The sequence below is a fragment of the Colias eurytheme genome, chromosome 23 (genome assembly GCF_061535395.1).
Source record: "Colias eurytheme isolate Ceu_HAF_F1 chromosome 23, ilColEury1 Martin Lab GWU primary, whole genome shotgun sequence".
In the NCBI taxonomy this organism is placed as follows: Eukaryota; Metazoa; Arthropoda; class Insecta; order Lepidoptera; family Pieridae; genus Colias; species Colias eurytheme.
The window spans coordinates 4,805,797-4,828,919 of NC_143002.1; the positions used below are offsets into that span (position 1 = coordinate 4,805,797).

A 23,123-nucleotide genomic window follows, 5' to 3' on the forward strand; every position below is an offset into this window, starting at 1 on the left:
AATTTCAGAGATAGCTGGTAAATTTTATACTGGTACCTACTGATGTTATATTTGTTAAAAGATAAACTTTACTAAACTAACTTAGGTGTTTTAGGAATACTAATAACAAACTACATTCCCCTTTAGTAGACATAATAAGTGGAATTAAAAAAAGGTAATTCAGCATGAAACCTAACATAAATTTAAATTTTCACTTGTAATTCGTTTTTTTTATGTAAACGGTAAAGTATGTCAACTATTGAGTAGCTTATTATTTATTTAATACACCAGTAGATTATTTCCAATAAAATTAAAAAATTCAAATATTTTCCCTTTTAACTTCTTATAATATTTTCCGCGTAATAAAATACACCATCTCATGAGCCAATTCACAGCAACTCCACTATGTAGCCGGTAACCAGGCGATCAAATCAAATCCACGTAAACATCTTCAAGAAAAACTCAACAATCCCCACTACTTAGTTACTTCTCAAGCTTTTTTAAAAAACGACCGCCCTAAACTCACGCTATCTCCCTCCCACGCCCAACACCCTAACGGAAAATGTAATATCGCCGTCTCTCTCTAAGGCTTAGCCGAGCAGGCGGGCAATCTATCAACGAAAGTTTATTCGTTTGAAAGCTTTGTGGTGAGACGCGCGCGGTGAAGTGTTTGAGTTCAATGTGCGAATAAAAATGGAGTCGAAAATGAAAAATTTCACCAACCCGTTAAGTTTGGAGTGCGAGAAAACAAATTTAAATCTCACTACGCCGTTCTCTATCAACGATATTCTAACAAAAGAAGAATCGAAATGCGAATTCGAAAATGGAATGTTTTCGTCGAGTTTTAGCGGGAAGATGAATTTTTTAAAACCGGCCAGTTTCAAAGATGGATTTCCGAAAAAGGAGGTTTTGGAAAGGAGTATGAAATACTATGATGAGTGCAACAATTATAGAGATTTCAACGACGATGGTGCGCTAGATATGTCGAGGAAAAATTTGCCAGTCACAGAATTATCAGGTAAATGTCTCAGCTGCATTATTTTTTTCGTTTTAATTATAAGAATGTAACTCGTTTTATAGTTTTCATTGGTGACTCTTGGTAGAGCTGCTTTTATAAGCATCTGTTATTTTTATCGTCTTGTATTTTTTATTGATCGTATCCAATATAATTATTAATTTTAAGTACCTATCTAAATAATAAACAGCAGACCTTATCAAACATTTGTTTACCTACGGTTAAGATATGTGGGCAACTTATGTATGAAATTATTTAAAATATTATTAATGGCATAAGATCTTCCGAAATTTTCTGTAGATAATATCTACATAGGTAATATATTATGAATATTATATCTAATTGCCAATAAGAAATGATTTAGTAGATTATTTATTGTTAAAACATAATAATATTTGTGTTATTGTGATAATATTTTCTTATCAATAACATTGTATGAACTGTTATTTATAATTTTATTGCGTTTGTACGCAACGCAAGTACCTACCTAATAGAAATAAACAGATGGAGAAAATAACCATCTTGCAACTTTTTAGGCGGCAAAAAGACAAACAATCTTATTTGACTACCACATCACAATTTAATATATTTTATACTTACTTCAATATTATGATAGTATTGCCAAAATGGGTAGGTACTTGTTCCCGCCAAAAAGAATGTCAATTTATTAAATACTGTGTTATTCAAAAGACGAACAAAAAAGACTTGGGATATCTATAGGTAATTAGTGTTTAACTATCATCTTATGTTTATATTCAAAAACCTTTAACAATCGTAAATACCATAATTCATTACCTACATATAAAACCTTCACACGCACATACTGGCACGACACAAAAATAAAAAGAAATAAATAAAAAATTCCAAATTCAAATTACGAACGGACAATTAGCGCGCGCGACAATGCGTTGTAATGGCGCATTCACATTCACGCTGGTGTCGACCCGCGACGTCACTTACGGCCCTCATTACTTAAGTGATGACGCTTAAAAGCACTATAAGCATTCAATCAACTAATCACTAGGTACGACGACGCGTGCTGTTGCCTTGGGCTACTACGCAATTTGTGAATCGAATTTATTGTAAGGAGGATTTAATGTGTGACGTAATCGTGTCTTCAATTTGCTGCGTGAATTAATGAGTTTCATAAAGATAACTTTCTTAATTACTTTTTATTGATAATTTTATAATTGCAAAAAATATCGCATAAATAAACAGAGAAGTTATACCATAGTAGGTAATAATTTACAAAATAAAGTAATACATATTGATGGAAACAAGTCACAAAACGTCTATTCAAAAACTTACAATAAAAGTAAAACTATCACACTATATTTTTTACTAATCAAATCTGTCTTTAACGCACGCGAAACGATATTTAAAAAGAAATCAGTCGAACCATATTCTGCAAGAACACAATTTTCATAATGGATGTACCTATTGTTACATCTACAAAATGGCGTGACTCGTAATTCATTTAACACAGATTATATGAACGCATAATGAATCGAAACGAAATTATTTTCTGTAATGCTATCTTCATCATCATCAGATAGTCAATACTATCTAATGGCCTTTATTTCCAAGTAACTAAAGCATAAAGTTCCTTTGCCTAACCTACTTTGATAACTAAAAGTAGGTATTCAATGATAATGTCCTTTATTATTACGAAGGCATAATTAGTTGATAATATTATTTACCTATTCTATTTGATTTTAAACCCAATGATACATTACGTTTCGTCTTTCGAATGCCTTACCAAGCTAGATTTAGTAATTACTATATCTTGCTTGATAAGTCAAAACTAAAATTGTCTACAATTAGGACAATTATTGTAATTAGCCTAACTAGCCTCTATATTAATAACACTATTTTGTTCTAGATGACTACGATTCAAGATCCTCACACACCGGGTCACCCGTTCGCCGGAATTCCTCCCCCAATTCTGATATCAGCTACAAACCATTCAACTTGCACTACGAAAGGAAATGTTCCACTCCCCCTCCCGACTCCAGGCTGATGCACTCACCAAACTACACAATAGAATATTCACAAAACACGGGAAGAAAGAAACGATCACGAGCGGCTTTCTCCCACGCTCAAGTATACGAACTAGAGAGAAGATTCAGCCAGCAAAGATACCTATCGGGACCTGAACGCGCTGACTTAGCTGTGAGCCTGAAACTCACAGAGACACAGGTCAAAATCTGGTTCCAGAACCGACGGTACAAGACAAAACGCAAGCAGCTACAGATGCAAGAAAGCGGCATGCTTGCAGCCGCTGCAGCAGCTGCGAACCACGCAAGAAAGGTCGCTGTAAAAGTCCTTGTAAATAATAATGGACAAGCACTACCAGATCTCAAGTATCAAAGCCCGTTGATGGGCAAAGGCGTAAATCCAGCGCTATTTACGCCACCAAACGTTCTAGAAGGTTCGCCGATCTGGAAGCACTTCGCTGGAATGTACGGTGTGGACTTCACGAAGAATCCAGAATATAAAGCACTGTTACAAGAATCGTATAATCAAGCAGTGCTGCAGTCTTTATACGCACCGCATTTAGGTGTGAATTATCCTAATTTATCTTTACCGTATATGTATTATCCGGGTCATCCCGCTTTTGGGATGCCCATGTCCTGTGATACGGATAGAAGTCAAGGTGAAACAAGTGAGAATAAGGATTTCGAAGTAAAACATAAGGAATTACCCAAAAAACACGTTGATATCAATGAAAACAGTAATGAGAGTATGGCCAGTAATATTGAAGTGGAAAACTGAAACACTATTCTAAATAATGATTGTTTAGTGCACGGATAAATTTTAAATTTATAAATTAGGTAAATATTGTTATTAAGTTTCAACTACTTCAAATCCCACTCTACTACGGCCTATCCTCTGAAACTAGACGAATGCATTTTCAAATGTAATTGTTAACTAAATCGATAAAACGTCTTAATGAAAATCATTTAAAAATTCTCCAAATTATTGTTATAAAAATTTGCAATGTATACCAATGAATAACCAAAGAGATGTAAAACAACCAAAGAACTTAGATTAAGATATATCTAGATAGAAGATTGTTAGATGTAAATATTTCGTTATTATATTAGTTGCACATTTGTATATAGTACAAATTTTTGTCTGTAGTTACGTTTAATAAAGGTGCAATACCGTTGGATTATTTTCGTATTTAATTTCTATATCATCATCATCCTTTATGATGAGTTAAATGGTGTTTAACTCATCATCACTCATTTGGTCATTTAACTCATCAGAAGTTTGCGTTGCAAAATCTAAGCTATCCTTATATGTATTTGTTAACGTATGGAACTAAACTAACAATTTTTTACATACATTTTTGATATAATATGGTAGAGTCAATATCTGGAACATCGAGCAGCTGGAAGAATATTTATTTATTTATTTATAATTATTGTGCAAAATATGAGAAAACAATAGTATGCAAAAGGAAGTAGTAAAACAAAAGCATAATTTGCCCAAAAGGCGGCCTTATTGCTAAACAGCAATCTCTACCAGGCAACCTGGCGGGAGAGGAATAAATGCAAGAAGATTATGGGATAGTGCAAAATTACAAACAAATTATTAATGCAAAAAAAACTAAAAATAAAATAAATATATTTTTATTTTTATTTATAAAGAATATATTTCCTAAATGAATAAGAAACTGCGATCAAGCATTATTAAATAAGTAACATGAACCTCAATGAACCTAAATTTTATAACACCTGTACACATTGGTTATATTACAACATTATATCAATATTACCTAGGTACTTATTTAAACTTCTGAAAAATTGACGTCAAATTGGGTAAATCAAAGGAAAAGTAATTAGTGCAAGCTAATAATAATTGAGCATTCATAACATTTATATTTTATATGAATTAGATTTATCATACTAAAAATTCACTTCACAATCCGTCCGTACTTAGGTTCAGTGCATTTAAAATACCAACTAAAAGTAAGGCAACTCCTTCAAAAGAGAGTATTTTGGTACAGAGCCAAGAACTAAAAATAGGGACCTAAATGATAAGGAAAAACTACATCTATACTCAACATTGATTGCTTTTTGATTGTTCGAGTATCGTGAAGATACTATTCACATAAGTAGATAATATATATCTATGTATAAATAATATATACTATAATATGAAAATTTCTTTTTTGCGAAATTTCTGCAGTAAACGAAAGCGGTCTTAGGGTATCGCTAGAGTATGAGAGAATCATTAAGCAAGATATTAGGTATATAACTAGGTTTAGAATTGAATATATAAATTTACACTATTTCATGTCACTATGATAACTATTAACTATAGTATTTGTACATAAAATCTACAGAAATACGAATTTGTCTGAATTGCGTATCTTTACAACTGAATCTCAATTGCGTATCTATATACAACTTCAAAATTTTCTAATAAATAACAACAAACAACTTAATTAAAATCCGATAATAAAATGTAAAATGACAGTATTAACTTGACTTAGGTACGAAGTAGATCGTTACTTGACATTCATTTCAATGGTTTTTAAATAAAATAAAACCTTCAAATTCAAAACCATTACAAATCTTCGCTCTATAAAATATGTACTCTATGCTCTATCTATAGTCTATATAGTCTATGCATTAATTCTCCCGTTCAATAAAGGTGCAGGGCAAATTGTAAGTTGTCGATGATTGCGACTCAAGTATACTTACAGTCACGAAAGTGAGGCATGTCCGCGAGTTGCGCAAATTGCGGACGGCGTTCGATAGTGTGGATACGGCTTTATTTTATTTTGTGTTATTTCTTTTGTTTTTGTATAATCTTTCTTTTTTATATATAAAAATGAATCGCAAAATGTGTTGGTAAGCGCATAACTCGAGAACGGCTGAACCGATTTCGATAATTCTTTTTTTATTATATTCCTTGAAGTACGAAGATGGTTCTTATGTAGAGAAAACGTAAACATGTACCACGGGCGAAGCCGGGGCGGACCGCTAGTGTTCTATTATAAATGGATGGATTTTTGGATGGACATGTGGATGTTTATCATGACAAAACTAACGGATTGATGAAACTTGGTACTATTGTAAAAGTATAGAAATATTAGATACGGGGTACAAACGTCATAATTATACATTGTTTGGATTATTAAACAGACTACACAATTTTAATATAGGAGGTGCGGAATACAACAGTTTTTTATAGACATTCGTTTGAAAAACTTTGATTATAACTAGCTTTCTTCCCGCAGCTTTGCCTGCGTGGACGATTTGGACACTCTTCGGAATGTGACCTTTGCAGCCTTATATCGGCCTTATATCAAGAAGCTTTCTTGATTATATAATATTTCTTTTTTGCAAAAGTAGGTAATCGAAATGAAAAAAAAATCAATAAATAGTGCGATCCTTGTTGTAATTTATGAAAAACGTCACCTGGATAATAGGTAGGTATAATGTAATGGAGTTAACAGCTAAATCGTAACAATTAGCAAATATAAAAAGAAATATAGGTACAAAATTTCCTAATACGTAGGTATTGCAAAAATTTTTCGTTAGACAGCTCTATATAGTTCTTCTATGATGTTCTTGCCTTCTAAAACTAAGACTAACAATTCGTAGACACACACAGTCTTACAACAAAGACACCACATAAACCATAACCACCACCACCACCATAAACCATAAAGTATAGAAATTCAAAAGCCTCGTTCACACTATCCCGCCGTATTCTTATAAAATTATCATATGAATACGACTTCGACTGCGACGCGCGGAGAATTATGAAAATACCAAGCTCCGACTTCCGGCCGAAGAATTTTCTAAGACGCGTCTATACACTTTAACTCGTGTGAACTGACTTTACAATTACCTTCGTGTTACGGATTTATGCTTATTGTCAAGAGAATAAATGTATGTACGTAGGTCTGTTTATTATAGAATAGTTTTATCATTAGAAAAAGTATCTATGTGATTATTGAAAAGTAAAGCTATGTGACAATTAATCAAAATTATTGATACTTATACGTAGCTAATGATGACTTGTCATGCAAATATACTTTAATTTGTATTATGTTCTGTAAATCGATAATAATTTACAAACGATTATGTTAAGTATAATGTTTTGGTTGCTACACGATTTCGTAGCAAGCACTTGAAGTAGAATTTTTAATACAAAATACATTATTGTAAAAAGTCTTGCGTCTATGTACATCTTCCTACTACAGATAACAAACTTAGTAGGTAGACAATCACTGGCCACTGAAAAAAAAAAGTTGCCAATCGATTCTGGCGCGTAAACCGTTCCATTTTCAAATGTCGGTTATAATTTAAAATGGAACACGATGATACTTGATTTAATCGTCATTAAATCGTTAGTGAGGAAATGGAAGCTCAAACGATGTACAATTGATCATCGAGTCAGTAGAGCTGTAAACATTGCATTACCGCTTATCCTCCCAGGATGTTTAGGGATGTGCTGTGTTTGTATCGATAATTTTAGAAAGGGTTAAATTAAAAATAGGTAGGTGATTTAAAATATTTTTGTGAATATTTTGTACAATTGATTCATAAACCAAACTATCGCTGCTGTTAAAGGTTGACTCTACTAATTGAAAATAGAAGGTAATGCAAGAAAAATTTTGTATTTTCCGTAAAATGAACGTTATTTTAATATTAATAGTTAACTATTGCACATAAAATTATATAGTATATCCATAAATTAGGTACCTACTTATCCAATTGCTTTCATTGATTTATTTTTAATTAGAATATGAGAATACTGTAACTTGTTGTCTTAAATTTTTACCGTTCTTTATATTCTACACGGAAAGCCGGCGTAACCTTTTCCCTATTAAATTACCTATGAAATATTATTAAAAATAATCGTTGTCAGTATTTTATAAAAGCTTTTTAGAAAAGCTAGAGCTTTTATCCTTTAAAATTAATTATCAATTATCGACAATAAAAGTAATTACAATTCACAGTCCCAGCCCAATGCATTACCATACAAGTTCAAGTTACTTCGGCACGTGCGCCGGAAATGTCGTCAGGTAAACAAACACGCGTCAGCCCGCGATTGCGTCCGTGGAGAGCAAATTAGTTGCTCTTATTGTTTTGTGACTGTGTTTGATCGATGTTTAGTGTGGTACATACCTAGTTACGTATCCACCCCAACCCTCGGTATTAGGTTGAGCAATAGCCTTCCGCTGGCCTCAGCAAGACCACCGGAGAGTTCTTGCAATTTAGCATAAGCGTTGCAGTTATTGAAAAACATTTATTTCGCAATAAGGTATCGATTGTATCATTGCATGTAATTCTGGCATTAACATTTGTGACTCCAAATCGTCCACTTGTTATAGTTAAGTAATAATTAAATAAGTTTAATTTTAATTTTATTTTATTTTTTTAAAAAAGTCAAAACGCTCCCGCAAAGTTTAACTGGCGCAGCCGGTAGGATAGCCATATAAGGTCTGCATGTCTAAAGGTCTTCAAAATTAGCCCTAGAACATTGCTATAAAGGCCGTGCTATCCTAAAAGAACCGAAAAATAAATTTGTTAAACGACCACGACGAGGAATAATGGGATCGACGATCGGTTGGTGAGTAAAACTTTTTGCCATCCTTTCTGATATATTCCCATATCCTTTTCACGAGAGTGTAATTTTGACTTTTAATTATTTTTAACTGTTATTTTGGGATTGAACGTCTCGCATTATAACGGATCTGGTTTTAATATGAAATTCTATTAAATCAGTAATTAGTTAGAACTTATACAATATAAGAAATATCGTATTTAATTCTAAGAATTGTCTTGCATAAAACTCTGCACAGACTAATTAACTATAGAGTGTGACTTAATTAAAAGTTTTAAATTAGAAAATTAAATGATTTTTGCATAAAGAAATATTAATATTAATTGATTTAATTGATCTCAAAATCGATCGTAATTCAATTAATGATTTTTATATTTTATATGTGATTTTATAACTTATTTCAAGTTTTAATTTTTATAGTAATTGATAACATATATTTCTTTTATTGTGCTATATTTTAAGAATTTTTATTACTTATATTTTAAATTGATTTCTGTGTGTGTGATTTTTATAATTCGAAATTATTGTAATTGGTTAAAGACTTCAGAACTTTAATTACTCTGTACTTATTTAACATGGAAAGCGTAAACGTAATAACAATTCCGAGTGATATGTTAAAGCTTATTCCTCTTTTTGGTGGAGACAAAAGAATTTTGAATTTATTCTTTCGAAAATGCGAATATATAATTAATAAATTTAGAGGGCATGAAGAGCAGAATATTTACGTTTTACATGCAATAACTAGTAGATTAATAGGCGATGCCGCCGCGTTATTATCCGAGCGCGAAGATATTAACACTTGGCCCGCGCTAAAAGAATTACTGGAACAACATTTTGGCGATCCGCGAACTGAGGATTGCATAAAAATCTCTCTCGAGTCCTGTAAAATAAAATCCGGGGAAAGTTATCTTGAATTTTGTAATAGGATACAGAATATTAGATCGTTACTAATATCGAAGGTTAATTTATCGGTAGATACGGAAATTAAACGCGCGAAAATTGCGATTTATAATCATACAGCCCTGAACGTTTTCTTGTATAATTTGCCCGAAAATATGGTGCGAATTGTTAGACTAAAATCGCCTAATACATTAGAACAAGCTCTAGAAATTGTGTTAGAAGAAGTTAATTTTCACGAACAATATCAGTCGCGCAATCGTACCCATAATAATACAACGGTGCCCCAATTTTTACAAAATCCTCAACAAAGATTTAATTTTGGGACACCAAATGTACCTCAAAAATTTGGTTTTAAATTCACACCCCAACAACCGTTTAATAAAAATCCACAATTTGGTTATAAGCCACCGTTTAATAAAAACCCACAGTTCGGGTATAGGCCTTCATTCAATCAAAATCCACAATTTGGTTATAGGCCATCATTTAATCAAAACCCGCAATTTGGTTATAGGCCTCCTGAAACTTTTGGTATGACGCCACAGAATTTCGGTCAAAGACATCCTCAAAATAACCGCTTTGAGTCTACTGACGTTTCCATGAGGACGGCACCCCCTCGACCACAAAATATAACTCAGCCAGGTTTTAGAGTGAATGAAACCGACTTACATAATGACAATTCACTATATGACAATTATTACTATGACTATAATCCTTACGACTATACGAATTACTATGGCTATAATCCTTACGACTATACGAATTACGAATACGATGAGAATGAGATTTATACACCCACTGATGATACTCAAGACATTAATGTGCTTCCGTCTGATGAAGAAAATTTTCAAACGAAAGCCTCTATAAAGAAAAAATCATAGAATTAAATTGCGATCCAAATATGAAATTTCCACACATTTATATTCCTGAAAATAATTCCAAATTTATGATTGATACTGGGAAGCAAAATTTTAACGCGGACGCTTTATCTAGAATTAGAGTTAACGCTACGCATTCCGATAATGAAAACGAATCTATGGTTGTTAATATAGGCGATAGAGACAATAGGCCAAGAGCGCGTAACGACTTTAGTACAATTACTATATCAGAACGCGATTCTAGTGAAACTATATCTATTCCCGACTCTGAAACTCTATCGGCGCTAAGTTCTCCTAGAACATGTGACTACCCAGTCAGGTCACCTTCTGTAACGTCAAAATCGGATACAGTTCATTCAGCTAATATAGTAGAATCGTCCGGTATACCTATATTACATGAAGCAATAGACACAAAACCAAATCAAATTTTAGTATATACGTGGTTTAAGAACGAAATGCAAGTTCACGACCTTTCACGTGAAAAGCAAAAGGTTTTAGAAGTATTCTTGCCTACTAATAACCCGGATCTAGTAAAACAATTTTTGAAAGAGTATATTAAACCGAAAGTTAAGTATTTCATTTATTTCGAAGATGATGAACATCGCAAACAGTTCACTAGCATTGTCATAGAATTATTTAGAAAGGATACAGTATTGTTATTTGAATGTACGGAGCGTGTAGTTTTTATAGAAGATGAGAAGGAACAAAAGGCTATTATAATAAAACACCATCAAGGCAAAACGTGTCACCGCGGTATTAAAGAGACTCTAGCAAGTATACGTAGAAATTATTTTTGGCACAATATGCAGGAAACTATTTCAGCCCTTATTAATGCTTGTGAAACATGTTCTAAAATGAAGTATGATCGTAATCCCTTTAAACCCATTTTACAGTTAACTCAAACACAAGACGCGCCTTTCCAAGAAATATTTATTGATATTTTTCAGATCGAAGGAAATTATTACTTAACTATTATCGACGCATTTAGTAAGTTGGGTCAAGCCATTCCAATAGATAATAGATCAACGGCAGAGGTAGTGCGTGCACTCATGAAGTATTTTTCGTTTTACGGCACTCCTAGAAAGATTAGTTCAGATCCCGGTAGTGAATTTAACAACGAGCTAATGAAAGAATTTTTGAATTTACATAAAATTGAGCTTCATATCGGCTCACCTAATAATCCTAATTCAATGGGATTAATTGAGCGTTTACATTCGACCATAAGCGAAATTTATAGATGTGCGAAATATGAAGAGAAATGTACGGATGCAGCATCAGTAATGATGTATTCAATTATTGCCTATAATAGTTCAATTCATTCAGTTACGGGCTTAACCCCTTTTGAAGTAGTATTTGGTCACACGGATTCAGGTAGCTTATTTAACACAGATTTCGAGAAGCATTATGTACAGCAATTGGTTAAGGACCATACAAAACGTTTAAAGGTTCTATATAAACATTTAGCAGAGAAAATGATCGAAACTAAGCAAAAGGTAAAGGATAGGAGAGGTGGTGAAGATCAAATCAGTCTCCCTTCAGGAAAAATTATATTTGCGAAAGACGTTAATAAGCGAAAAAGCAAGGATAAGCCGCGATTCCATAAAGCTAAGGTTATAGGACAAGGTTCAAGGAACGTTATACCGATAGAGATTGGTAAAAGGAAGACTAAGGTCCCTATTATAAATGTAAAACGCCCTCCGCAGGTGGTGTTGGCTGATAGTGATGAGGTCCGCGCTGGCCCTTCAACTACAACCTCTTCAACATAACCCGGGAATTTATCCTGTGAAAGAAGGGCAAGCATATCTCCAAACAGACTATTGGACTATAATTAAGGTTTTAAATTTAGATAAGATAAATGATGACTTAAATTTTATTATTAGCAAATACAGTGAATTCGATAGTTTAATTAATAAGAATATTTCATACTTACACGATTTTCAAGTGGCAAAATATCACGCTGAATATATTAGCGACATAACGGTTCGGAAATACGAACAGTTAGTTCCACACAAACGCGTCAAGAGAGGTATCCTCAACCCTCTGGGTTCCTTAGTTAAAATTATAACGGGAAATTTAGACTATAGTGACGCAATTAGATACGATAAACTTACAGCTAAACTTGAAAACGATCAGACTATCATTAGAAATAAAATTACCTTAATATCTAAAATGCTCGATAGTTTTATCAATTCTACTGAAGTCTTAAATCAAAATTCTAATATATTAGATAAGCGTTTAAAAATTGTAGAATCTATGATTAAGGAATTAGCATCTAAGGATAATCATTGGGTTTATACTACTTATGTTGTAAGCCTTTTAAATTTATTTGTTAGTAATTTTCGTTCTATTTTTATAAAATTAGGAGAAATAGAGACTGCTCTAGCATTTAGTAAAGTATCCATATTACATCAAAGTATTATTAATTCTACTGAACTGTTGCAACATTTAATTCTTATATCTCAAACTGAAAATTTAGTGTTTAAAGCGAGTGAGGCAAATTTAGTAAAACTAGAAGAAACTATTAATGTTAAATCGTATATTAAACAAAACCAGATTACGTTCATAATGGAGGTTCCAATTACAGATAATTATACTTATAACTATTACAAATTATACTCTTTACCTATGTACCGTGCATCCGATAGTAAAACCCTATCCATTTTTCCTAAATATCCTTACCTGTTGGCAAAGGGGATGAAATACTTACCGGTCGTAAAACCGTGCCGATCGCTCGCTGCTGGAGAACAATTTCTATGCGATGAACAAAATCAAACGCCATATCCTGAAACTACTTGCATAGAACAACTGCTTAAATTTGAAGGAAACCCAATGCACTGCGAACAACAGCTAATCAATATAGAGAATGTGAGAATTCAAAGAATTACACCTATAAGTTGGATACTTTTCTCAAAATACAGAAATACTCTAACTCAAATTTGCAATGGTGATGTCAGCAAATATCCTGTCGTGGGCACATACATAATGACCATCGACGAACCATGTAGCATCGAGATCCAGAATATAACGATTCGCCCTCACCAAGTAATCACTGAGAATGATCCTGTAGAACCAACAAAAATTATAGTTTTGCCGCAATTACCTGTGAATAGAACTCCAATATTATCCAGTACACGTGTACCTACTCAATATGCGAGGCATCAACTTGGACGAAGTTAAATATATGTCAACGATATTAAAGCAATCAGTGTTCAGTGATAGTGAAATGGTTAACAGTGAAAGAAATTTTAGATTCAGTGCTACTTTAGGCTATACGTCTCTATTTTTAATCTTTGTACTTGTAATTCTATTTTTACTTTACTTACTTCGTTATAAGATATTAAATGTAACATGTCTGCGAAATCATCGGATAGTTATTAAAAATGAACAAACCGATAATTTCGCACTTAAGGAGGGAGGAGTTACGTATCCACCCCAACCCTCGGTATTAGGTTGAGCAATAGCCTTCCGCTGGCCTCAGCAAGACCACCGGAGAGTTCTTGCAATTTAGCATAAGCGTTGCAGTTATTGAAAAACATTTATTTCGCAATAAGGTATCGATTGTATCATTGCATGTAATTCTGGCATTAACATTTGTGACTCCAAATCGTCCACTTGTTATAGTTAAGTAATAATTAAATAAGTTTAATTTTAATTTTATTTTATTTTTTTAAAAAAGTCAAAACGCTCCCGCAAAGTTTAACTACCTAGATTTTAGGTGACGGTTGCTTGAAAGTCGGTAAAAATATCGAATCAAAAACACTGCAAAAGTAATACGTATCATCTCTACATAGTATAAAATAAAGTCGCTTTCTCTGTCTCTATATATCCCTTTCTATCTATCCGTAGAGTGAGTGTCCTAGGTACTGACAAAGACTTTTTGAAAGTGTGACGTCACAACTCACAAGTCTATGAGGGTTGCGCTCATCATGGCAATAAGGGTAGATTGAAATTCAAATTATTATTTTAAATATGACAATAGTATAATATGTACCTATCTATCATTTATTATTACGGAAGTATATAACTGATGCGAAATGTCAAAATATGGATGTGAAGGTGTTGCTCTTATAGCTAGTCTATCCATTAAACAGACCAACAACTTCCCTTTGTCAAATCCCAATAAATACCTCTTACTTTATGAATAACTAGCTTTCCGCCCGCGGCTTCGCCCGCTTTGTCTAAAACCTAATAAATTATATACTAAAACCTTCCTCTTGAATCACTCTATGATCTATCTATTACAAAAAACCGCATCAAAATCCGTTTCGTAGTTTTAAAGATTTAACTTTTAAGCATAGTACATAGGGATATAGGGATAGAAAAAGCGACATTGTTTTATACTATGTAGTGATTAAACCTAAATAAAATATTATATTCAGTGCACGATTATAAAGCATCATAAATCGAAGATTATGAACAAATGTGTATCGTAAACAAGTCGATGGGAAACGGAGCAATAATAATGAGTATTACGATTGTAATTGCACTTTGATAATTTGCACATGCGGTGTGTTACGGGCAGTGGGTTGAATCGGTATTTTTGGTGAATGACTAGTTTTATTTTATTTTATGGGAATGAAGAGTAACAGGTCCTTTAGTTTGAGATGAATATTTCCAATTTTGTGTCCAGATAAGAAGAAGAAAACATTGAATAGAGCAGACTTAATTAAGCAGTCCAAGTCAGTTTGTAGTACCTACTACCTACCCACCTGGACAGGCACAAACTTACGACAAAACTTCTTTGAAAACAAAAGTCATAAGGTAGGTAAATAGGTATGTACAATTTACATAATAATAATGCTGCATGTTAATAAATATAGAGATTGCTGTTTAGCAATAAGGCAGCCTTTTGTGCAAATTATGCTTTTTTTAATACTAGGTACTTATTTTTGCATGTTTTCTCGTATGTTGTACAATGAAGAATTAAAAATGTAGTATGGTTTTATGACACCACGGTAAAAGTGAAACTGTTCGAACGGTTCCGAACACTGCTTTATACCTATTCGGCAGCCGACCGTCACGCGACATGCGCTACACAGACCAAAAAGTTTGAGACGATTTAATAAAAGTTTCACTTTAATTAATAAATAAATAAAGTAAAGCTTATTTGCTTACATATTATTTATATTAATATAAAAATAATGTAAATCATCATCATTTAGACTCTAAACGATAAATTACAAGACCCTTTAACTAAGAACTTTACCAAATATATTTTTGTTTTCATTTACCCTTTCATCCTTTCTCGAAACAAAAAATCACCCAGAAAAAGCAAATTAGTAGGGAATTTGCTACGCCACTTAACTAATAGGCAAAACAATTTAAAAGGAGTCGCGACGTCAAAAAAATCATACCATATTTACGCAAGTGTAACCCTTACTAATGTTAGCATGTTTTACCCAAAGAAATCCGTTCGAGTCGAGTTGCATCGAATTGTGTACGACTAAATGTCTACGCTTTTTTCTTGTTAATACTTTTGTTGTTCTGTCTTTTAAACTTCAATTACAAAGAGAGAAATTAAGTGCTATATGATATAATGGCATTTAAACTACTTAACTAGGTTTAAGAATTTGTAACATTTAAGGAATTAAATTCACATAAATCAAAACATAGAGCAAAAATAAACATTCATTCAAATTCAAATAACATTTCCTTCCATTCCATTTTCAAAATGTCTCATTTCAAATTTCAAAACCATTCTACTACTCTCCCATTCTCTACTTCATTTTAAAATTTCTCGACACATTCTATAAGTACACAATCGTAGTAGGGTCCAATAAGGGTGCGTCTAGACGACCACCGCAGGTCACTTTGCGGCGTCTCAGTACTTTTCAACTATGTCCTTTAAAGTAATGCCTGCTGGTGGTCCTGTCATGGGTGGCTTAACGAAGATTTTTTAAGGTCTTAGATATTATTGTAATTTGTACATATTAATAATTCCATATTAGGAAATAGTTATATGAAGTGTGAGAATTTTCAGGCAATTTTTGTGCTTTGTGCAATAAGTTAAGAAGTCGTAAATTGAAATGTAATTAGATCAAATCAGTTTTACTCAGAGCTCTACGAAGTACATATTCAACTACACAGCTAAGTATAGAAGCATTGAAATGAAATGAAATGAAATGAAATAAATTTATTTGTCCATTATATGATTTACAATTAATGTACGACAGTGGGTCCCAAACTAAGTGAAATACTTGTGTCTTGGGACCCTGAGTTGCGCTTCTTGGTTATATACATATGTTATGGACAGTAGAAAGTTAACAAGTAGGTAAATAATCTAATGTAATGGAAGTTAATACAATTAATAAAAAAAATAAAAGAAAAACAAAGTACATTATTTTGCGGTTTGGAGCACGCGTGTTCGTGATAGTGTGTGTGTGTTTACGTGTGTGTGTGTGCATTGTGCATTGTGCATTTACATTTTACATAATACAGTAAACAATAAGTCGGCTTATTTTGAGACCAGACTCTCGCAACTCTCTTTTTTTACTCTCGCAACTCTCTTTTTTTTGCATTTTGTTGCATTTTTAATTGACTATGCAACAATTGCACGCATGCAACCTGTAAACTTAACATTTAAATATTTATAAGACCAAATATCCCCCATACATTTTCACGAAACTCAAAATTTAGTCGAAAATAGCCAAATCTGTAAACCAATAAACGTTAAATCGAGATCCGCAAGACCATTCACTATAATCGTTCCCATTAACTTCCCTTTACTTCCCATTGTAACAACACCTAATTATGCATATAAAAAAACCCATAAAAACAGATAAAAAAGCTCTACTTCCTTCACTAATATCGTAAAATACACTATTAACACTATTTTAAGGCATTCATTGAACGCCACGTCCTCAATGATCATTTATATGAAAATTACTAAAATAACACTGTTTATATTAATTTTTAGTATACCACGTAAACTGTGCTGAATTTTTTAGAAAATTTTCAGTTGATAAGGGCGGTTTTCGTGTGGCGGGGTTTGTGTGATAGATGGGGATCGCTATGATGGATGGATTGTATAGACAAGCGATTGACGTCTTTAACGTTATTCTAATTAAATTATTGGCGCTTGAGAAGCGGAGGTCGGGTGGGGTGGAGTCGAATTGGTTTAAAAAAAAAGGAAGATGTAAGGTAGATGAAAATGTAGAGGCTATGAAATTTTGCGTAATACTTAAAGGTACTTTGATGAAATTTTATAATTATGAAAGTAGATAGTAGATACCGTATAACTATAACTGTTTAACTCCAATAAAAACGTCACAGTAAGAGCTTCTTATGGTTGTTTCAATCACATACAATACAAACATTCCTTTCTAAAAATCAATGACAAATTTGCCGAATTATTATGAATTAATTATTATTAATACAACATCAACACATACCTACACACACACATATACACGCACGCATATACTTAAAATGGCAAGTAAAGTTTGAACACAGGTTTGAAATATTTTTTATGTAATACGATGAAAGAGATTGAGCCTCACAACACGGGGGATCCTAGTGTGGGGTTCAATGCAGCATATGTAACTATATTATGTAACTTTTTTTTTAAACTAATAAAGAAAATTTTTCATAAAATTTTTCATTTTCATTTTCAATAAGCCGTGAATAAAACACAAATTTTCAACCATGGCGAATAAAGAATTACTTGGCGAGTAACAACAAATTACTACATTATAGTCATAAAATTTTATTAACACAACACCCTCTCCACACACGCCCCTGTCCTGTCCAGTGCACTGAAATATTTACTCGTCGCATCCGGCCTACAACTATTACTTAATAGTCGCACCGCGCTAATGCCCGTTCAGCTGTTCTCAATATATTGACGAACAGATTAAATACGATTAATTTTTGAAAGAAAATTATTTATAAAAAAAATATATATTTTGAAGTGAAACGTCTTTGAGTAAAATTTGAAGTTCGCGTCATAGCAATACCATCACGTCATGAAATACGGCGACGATTTTGGTATCTTTGAATTTTGCTAAAAAAGTTTCACTTTTGACTTGGTGCTCAGCAATCACGCTCTTTTTTATGAACTTAGTTATTTGTATGAGGCTCTACATGTTTTTTTTTCTTCATAAAAGTGGAATATAATAGACAGAATTAATATAGAATACAGAATATGTAATAATTTTATGATGTACATACATATACATATTATGTAATCAATAATGTGAAACCTATGTGTGAAACCATTCATCATTTTGTATTTGGAACATGTTTTATGATTAAAAATGCAGGAACAGTAGATTGTAGAGCTTTTTTTCCATACAAAAAAGTTCCAATTATTTTGTCAATAATTATTATTTATTACTTACCTACTATTGAAATATGATACAATCGTTTCACTGTACAAATAAAACCAAAATAGAGCAAACCATTTATAATAAACGATTTTTAGCAAAAATTTTTCCAAAATGAATTCCTAACGATCGCATATTTCCACTTTTTGTGAGGGTTTGTTTGTTCTTTATTAATAACTAGAGGTCCGCCCCGGCTTCGCCCGTGGTACATATTTCGCAATAAAAGGTAGCCTATGTAAATTTGGTATGGAGATATTTTCATACCCGAAAGGTCTCGGGTATGAAAATATCTCCATACCAAATTTGAAATTTCATGCAAATTGGTTCAGTAGTTTAGGCGTGATTGAGTAACAGACAGATAGACAGAGTTACTTTCGCATTTATAATATTAAGTGTGGATTCAACATTTTTAAAATGATTCCAAAAACTTTGAGAACCGATCCACGCGACGCAGATTTTTTTCAAAAGCCCTGTAACACGATACTAAAATTGAGTTTAAACAAACATACCGTCTTCTGTCGAATATTTCGGCTAAAAGGGTTTATTATAATCTATTTAATTTAATGATGTTATAAAAGTAAAGCCCACGTGCGAGTGTTATTTATTTTTTATAATTTTTAGCAGATAGGTACTGCCTATTTTATCGACTAAGTTTTTATATTCCTGGCTACCCTTTACCTTTTGATTCTAAATGCTATCTTATTAAAAATTCACGTACACGTACGAATAAATATACGAACTATTAGTTATTTTTTGGTCTAAAATTTACATTATTTCCTGACTTTGTAGATGCAAAAACTATAACAACCTACTACAACTATTATTTTTAGGTTTATAACAAACTAATGAACCATATTACTAACAATAATTACCGGAATGTAACTAGGTGTACAAATTACCAAATAAAATCTAAAATTAAAAACTGGCTCTCTACTTTTGATTATTTAAATACTGAACGTTTACTCTCTTAACTAGGACAGTTCTTTTCTCTAATAAAGTCATTCACACACTACACTCCAACACTACACTCTCATACAACACTCTCACACCTACACACCATAATTATCATGTTTTACGTCCACACACTAGGGTTAACCGAGTGGATTATAAACTATTTTTATTTTTTATTTTTTTATTTTTTAATGCATGCATAATTATTAAATAGGTAATTAATAATAATGTATAATGAACAAATGTTGAAATGTAACAAATAATATTATAATACATTATGTCTAAAGCTGAATAAATTCGTGAACAAACGCCATTGTAACAGTGTAATATAAATTAGTGTGAACACAGGCTCCTGAAAAACAGTTTACAACTATATTAGGAGCCTGGGTCATTAAATTTTTGTAAGATATATCTAATGGTGCAAATAAATGATTTATTTATTTATTTAAAAAATAACTGACCCTTTTCTTAAGTTTTATCTATGCCCTTATAATTTTTTAAAACTAGTTTAACAGTCGTCTAAACAGACATATTGACTAAACACATGATTAACAATTCTCGTTAAACCTTTGACCGTTCGCGACAATTCCCTCCATAAATGTTTATTGGAGCCACAAAAGCGATCACTTTACAAGTATTCAACAATATACAACAATAGGAAACAATAAAGTCAACACATTAAAGTGTCCTATTGCAAAACAGAAGAGACGCTTATGTAGACTAGGAGATGAAAAATAAAAAAAAAATTAAATAAACTGAAGATTCAATCTATTCATTTATACGACTCTAGATATATAATGACACTAATTTTAAAGTTGTATAATATACATATATATAGTATTCTGTTGAAATTATTCGAAATAAAAAGAAACGGTCGCAGTGTTTGTTGCTACCATTCCAAATTGCTTATTTTTAAATACATACGATGGCTTAATGCTTTACATTTTAAAAGTTGCATAATTTGAAATATCCCGATTCAATCACGCTTTGATGGTTTTGTTATGATCCTTTTTATGAATTGGAGATATATCTACCTGTAATATCTAAGATCATAAAACAGAGTGGATTTAAACTTTACTCTACATTATTAATGTATAAAATTCACTATTAATCAAAACAAAAAGACTCTAATTTGATTTCAAACTTCGTAATTAAATCTATTAACAACTTTTTTTTGATTTCCTATTCCTAAATAATTGGCCTACGTCACTCCTTAGCATCCTAAATAAAAATCACAATAAAATCGCTTCATTATAACATGAAATAGAGATATAGAAACTCACTATTTCGTGAATATTTTATACTATTTGTCCTTACATTTTTTTTTATTTTTTTATATATTTTAAGGATATAATTATTTTCATCGTCTCTTACGATACCCCATTCGGATGATGGATCATAGTATGTCCACAGATTTGCCTGCTAAACAATCACTCTGAGCTTTTAAGAGGGGAGATTTGATCCGTTAAATTTTCGTATGCGATATCATTTACGTTTTATTATTATGATATCGTATTTTATGGAGTTATCCCATTTAAACCACAGAACTATATCGAGAGTTAAACATATTTCTTCTTTTCTATCTACATAGGTAATTGTATTTATTCTTTCCAAATTATACTTTGTGTGAGTATTTTGCTTTTTGACGGAAAATGATTCTTCCATTAGGTACTCTAGTTTTAAATACTATTAAAAATATAATAGAGTACATAGGTACCTATTTTAAAAATATTTATTTGATAAAGCTTGTTGCTTAAGGTGAAAATTAAGCAGCTTAAAAAACAGAATCGTTTTAACTTTAAGTATATAAGAACATGAGATATAATAATTAAAGTACTGAACAATTTAAGAAGGTAATGGTATCGTTATAGTAACATTGACCTGTGACAGAGGCTTAAACAAATTGACACTGTAGTAGATGTGGTAGTAGATTTCATTATGATATATCCACATTATCGAGTATGGGCACTGGCCACTAATAATCTCTACTTACTCATATTATAAAGCTGAAGAGTTTGTTTGTTTGTTTGAATGCGCTAATCTCGGGAACTACTGGTCTGATTTGAAAAATTCTTTCGATGTTAGATAGCTCATTTATCGAGGAAGGCTATAGGCTATATATCATCTCGCTACGACCAACATTAAAGGAGCCACGGGGGTGAAACCGTGCGGAGCAGCTAGTACTACCATAAATAGATATGCCATAGGCTACATAATATGCAGGGAGTCGTGAGAATGATAAAAAGAGCGAATGCTTCATGAGATAGTCATCGTTGTTTTACTCGTATAATATACTAGGTGCGCTGCGTGGTTTCACCCGCGTGGCTCCGCTTCTGTTGGTTTTAGCGTGATGATGTATAGCCGATAAATGGGCTATCTAACACCGAAATAATTTTTCAAATCGGACTAGTAGTTCTTGAGATAAGCGCGTTCAAACAAACAAACAAACTCTTCAGCTTTATAATATTATTAGTACAGATTATTATTATCCACTAGTGTAGCCACACACTAAACAACTTGAAAATAACGATCACTATTATCTATGCCCAAAAAGCTTGTCAGTTAAGGGCTATAACTTGTAATTATAAGAGCTCCTTGAAGCATATAATATTACAGTCCCACGTTAGTATGAATACAGACTCTTATTGTAAGTTTGGTGTTTGAGCACCTGAGAACATGGATAATTGATTTTTTTAATTACATGTGCTTTGAAAATAGAGATAAATTGAACTTAAATTAAATGTATTGATAGCAAATCACAGTAAATAGTTATAAATACTTTGTATAAACTATATTATCGCATAGCTTTATTTATTTACACTCTTTATTGTGCTGCCAAAAATACAAACAAAACTTATTTCAAAAGAAAAACAGCACAGAAGGCGTCCTTATCACTTAAGAGTGATCTCTTTCAGGCAACCAACTGATAGAAAGATAAACTAGAAATTGGACTTTACTTTATATACCTACCTATGACCTGATTATCAAACAAATGCAAGTCATGCATGAAATTATTAAAATGCTAATAGGCATTTCAATTAAATATTGACTTACACTATTTTAGACAATATGGCTTAAAGATAAAGCACAGATTTAGTGAAGAAATTACTATTTATCAATGTGTTTCAATGCAGCGATTTCTCTTCTATAACATGATTACATATTTTGTGATTCTGAATACACGCTAGCGGTAAATACCTCAGTTTGACCTCATAAACTACTAAATAATGCAAAGTGCATTCATTAATATATCCTAATTTTAGTCGAATTTACGTCCATTAAATATACTGCAGTTAGATTGAGATTAGAAGCACTTAAAACTCAAGTACAATTATTGTATTTGGCATTAGTTCGGAAACCGTAGCATTATATTACACTTTAATATAGATATTGGATTCAAACACTTGTGCTAAACTAATAAATTTAAATCTTCGATCTATTGAATCTACTTTCTATTTGCACTATAAACGCAAATCAGGCTTTTAC

At 32.2% G+C, this 23,123-nt stretch overlaps 2 protein-coding genes across 2 annotated transcripts; both read left to right on the top strand.

Annotated features, from left to right (window-relative positions):
* The first annotated feature begins 624 nt into the window (after positions 1-624).
* Positions 625-4,161, top strand: LOC149898272 (uncharacterized). Its single transcript, XM_090115513.1, has 2 exons — positions 625-997; positions 2,877-4,161. Exons 1-2 carry the CDS (start codon positions 673-675, stop codon positions 3,767-3,769), a joined length of 1,218 nt encoding a protein of 405 aa, XP_089971639.1. The 5' UTR covers positions 625-672; the 3' UTR covers positions 3,770-4,161.
* A 4,933-nt stretch (positions 4,162-9,094) lies between these two features.
* Positions 9,095-10,365, top strand: LOC149898273 (uncharacterized). Its single transcript, XM_090115278.1, has one exon. The coding sequence runs from the start codon at positions 9,163-9,165 to the stop codon at positions 10,363-10,365; it is 1,203 nt and encodes a 400-aa protein (XP_089971404.1). The 5' UTR covers positions 9,095-9,162.
* The last annotated feature ends 12,758 nt before the right edge of the window (positions 10,366-23,123 follow it).

What these genes read in the sequence shown, in the direction of transcription:
- LOC149898272 (XM_090115513.1), top strand. Translation starts at nt 673, where the DNA reads ATGGAGTCGAAAATGAAAAATTTCACCAACCCGTTAAGTTTGGAGTGC. An exon ending in GCCAGTCACAGAATTATCAG is followed by an intron (nt 998 to 2,876) that starts GTAAATGTCTCA and finishes ATTTTGTTCTAG; the next exon opens with ATGACTACGATTCAAGATCC.
- LOC149898273 (XM_090115278.1), top strand. Translation starts at nt 9,163, where the DNA reads ATGGAAAGCGTAAACGTAATAACAATTCCGAGTGATATGTTAAAGCTT.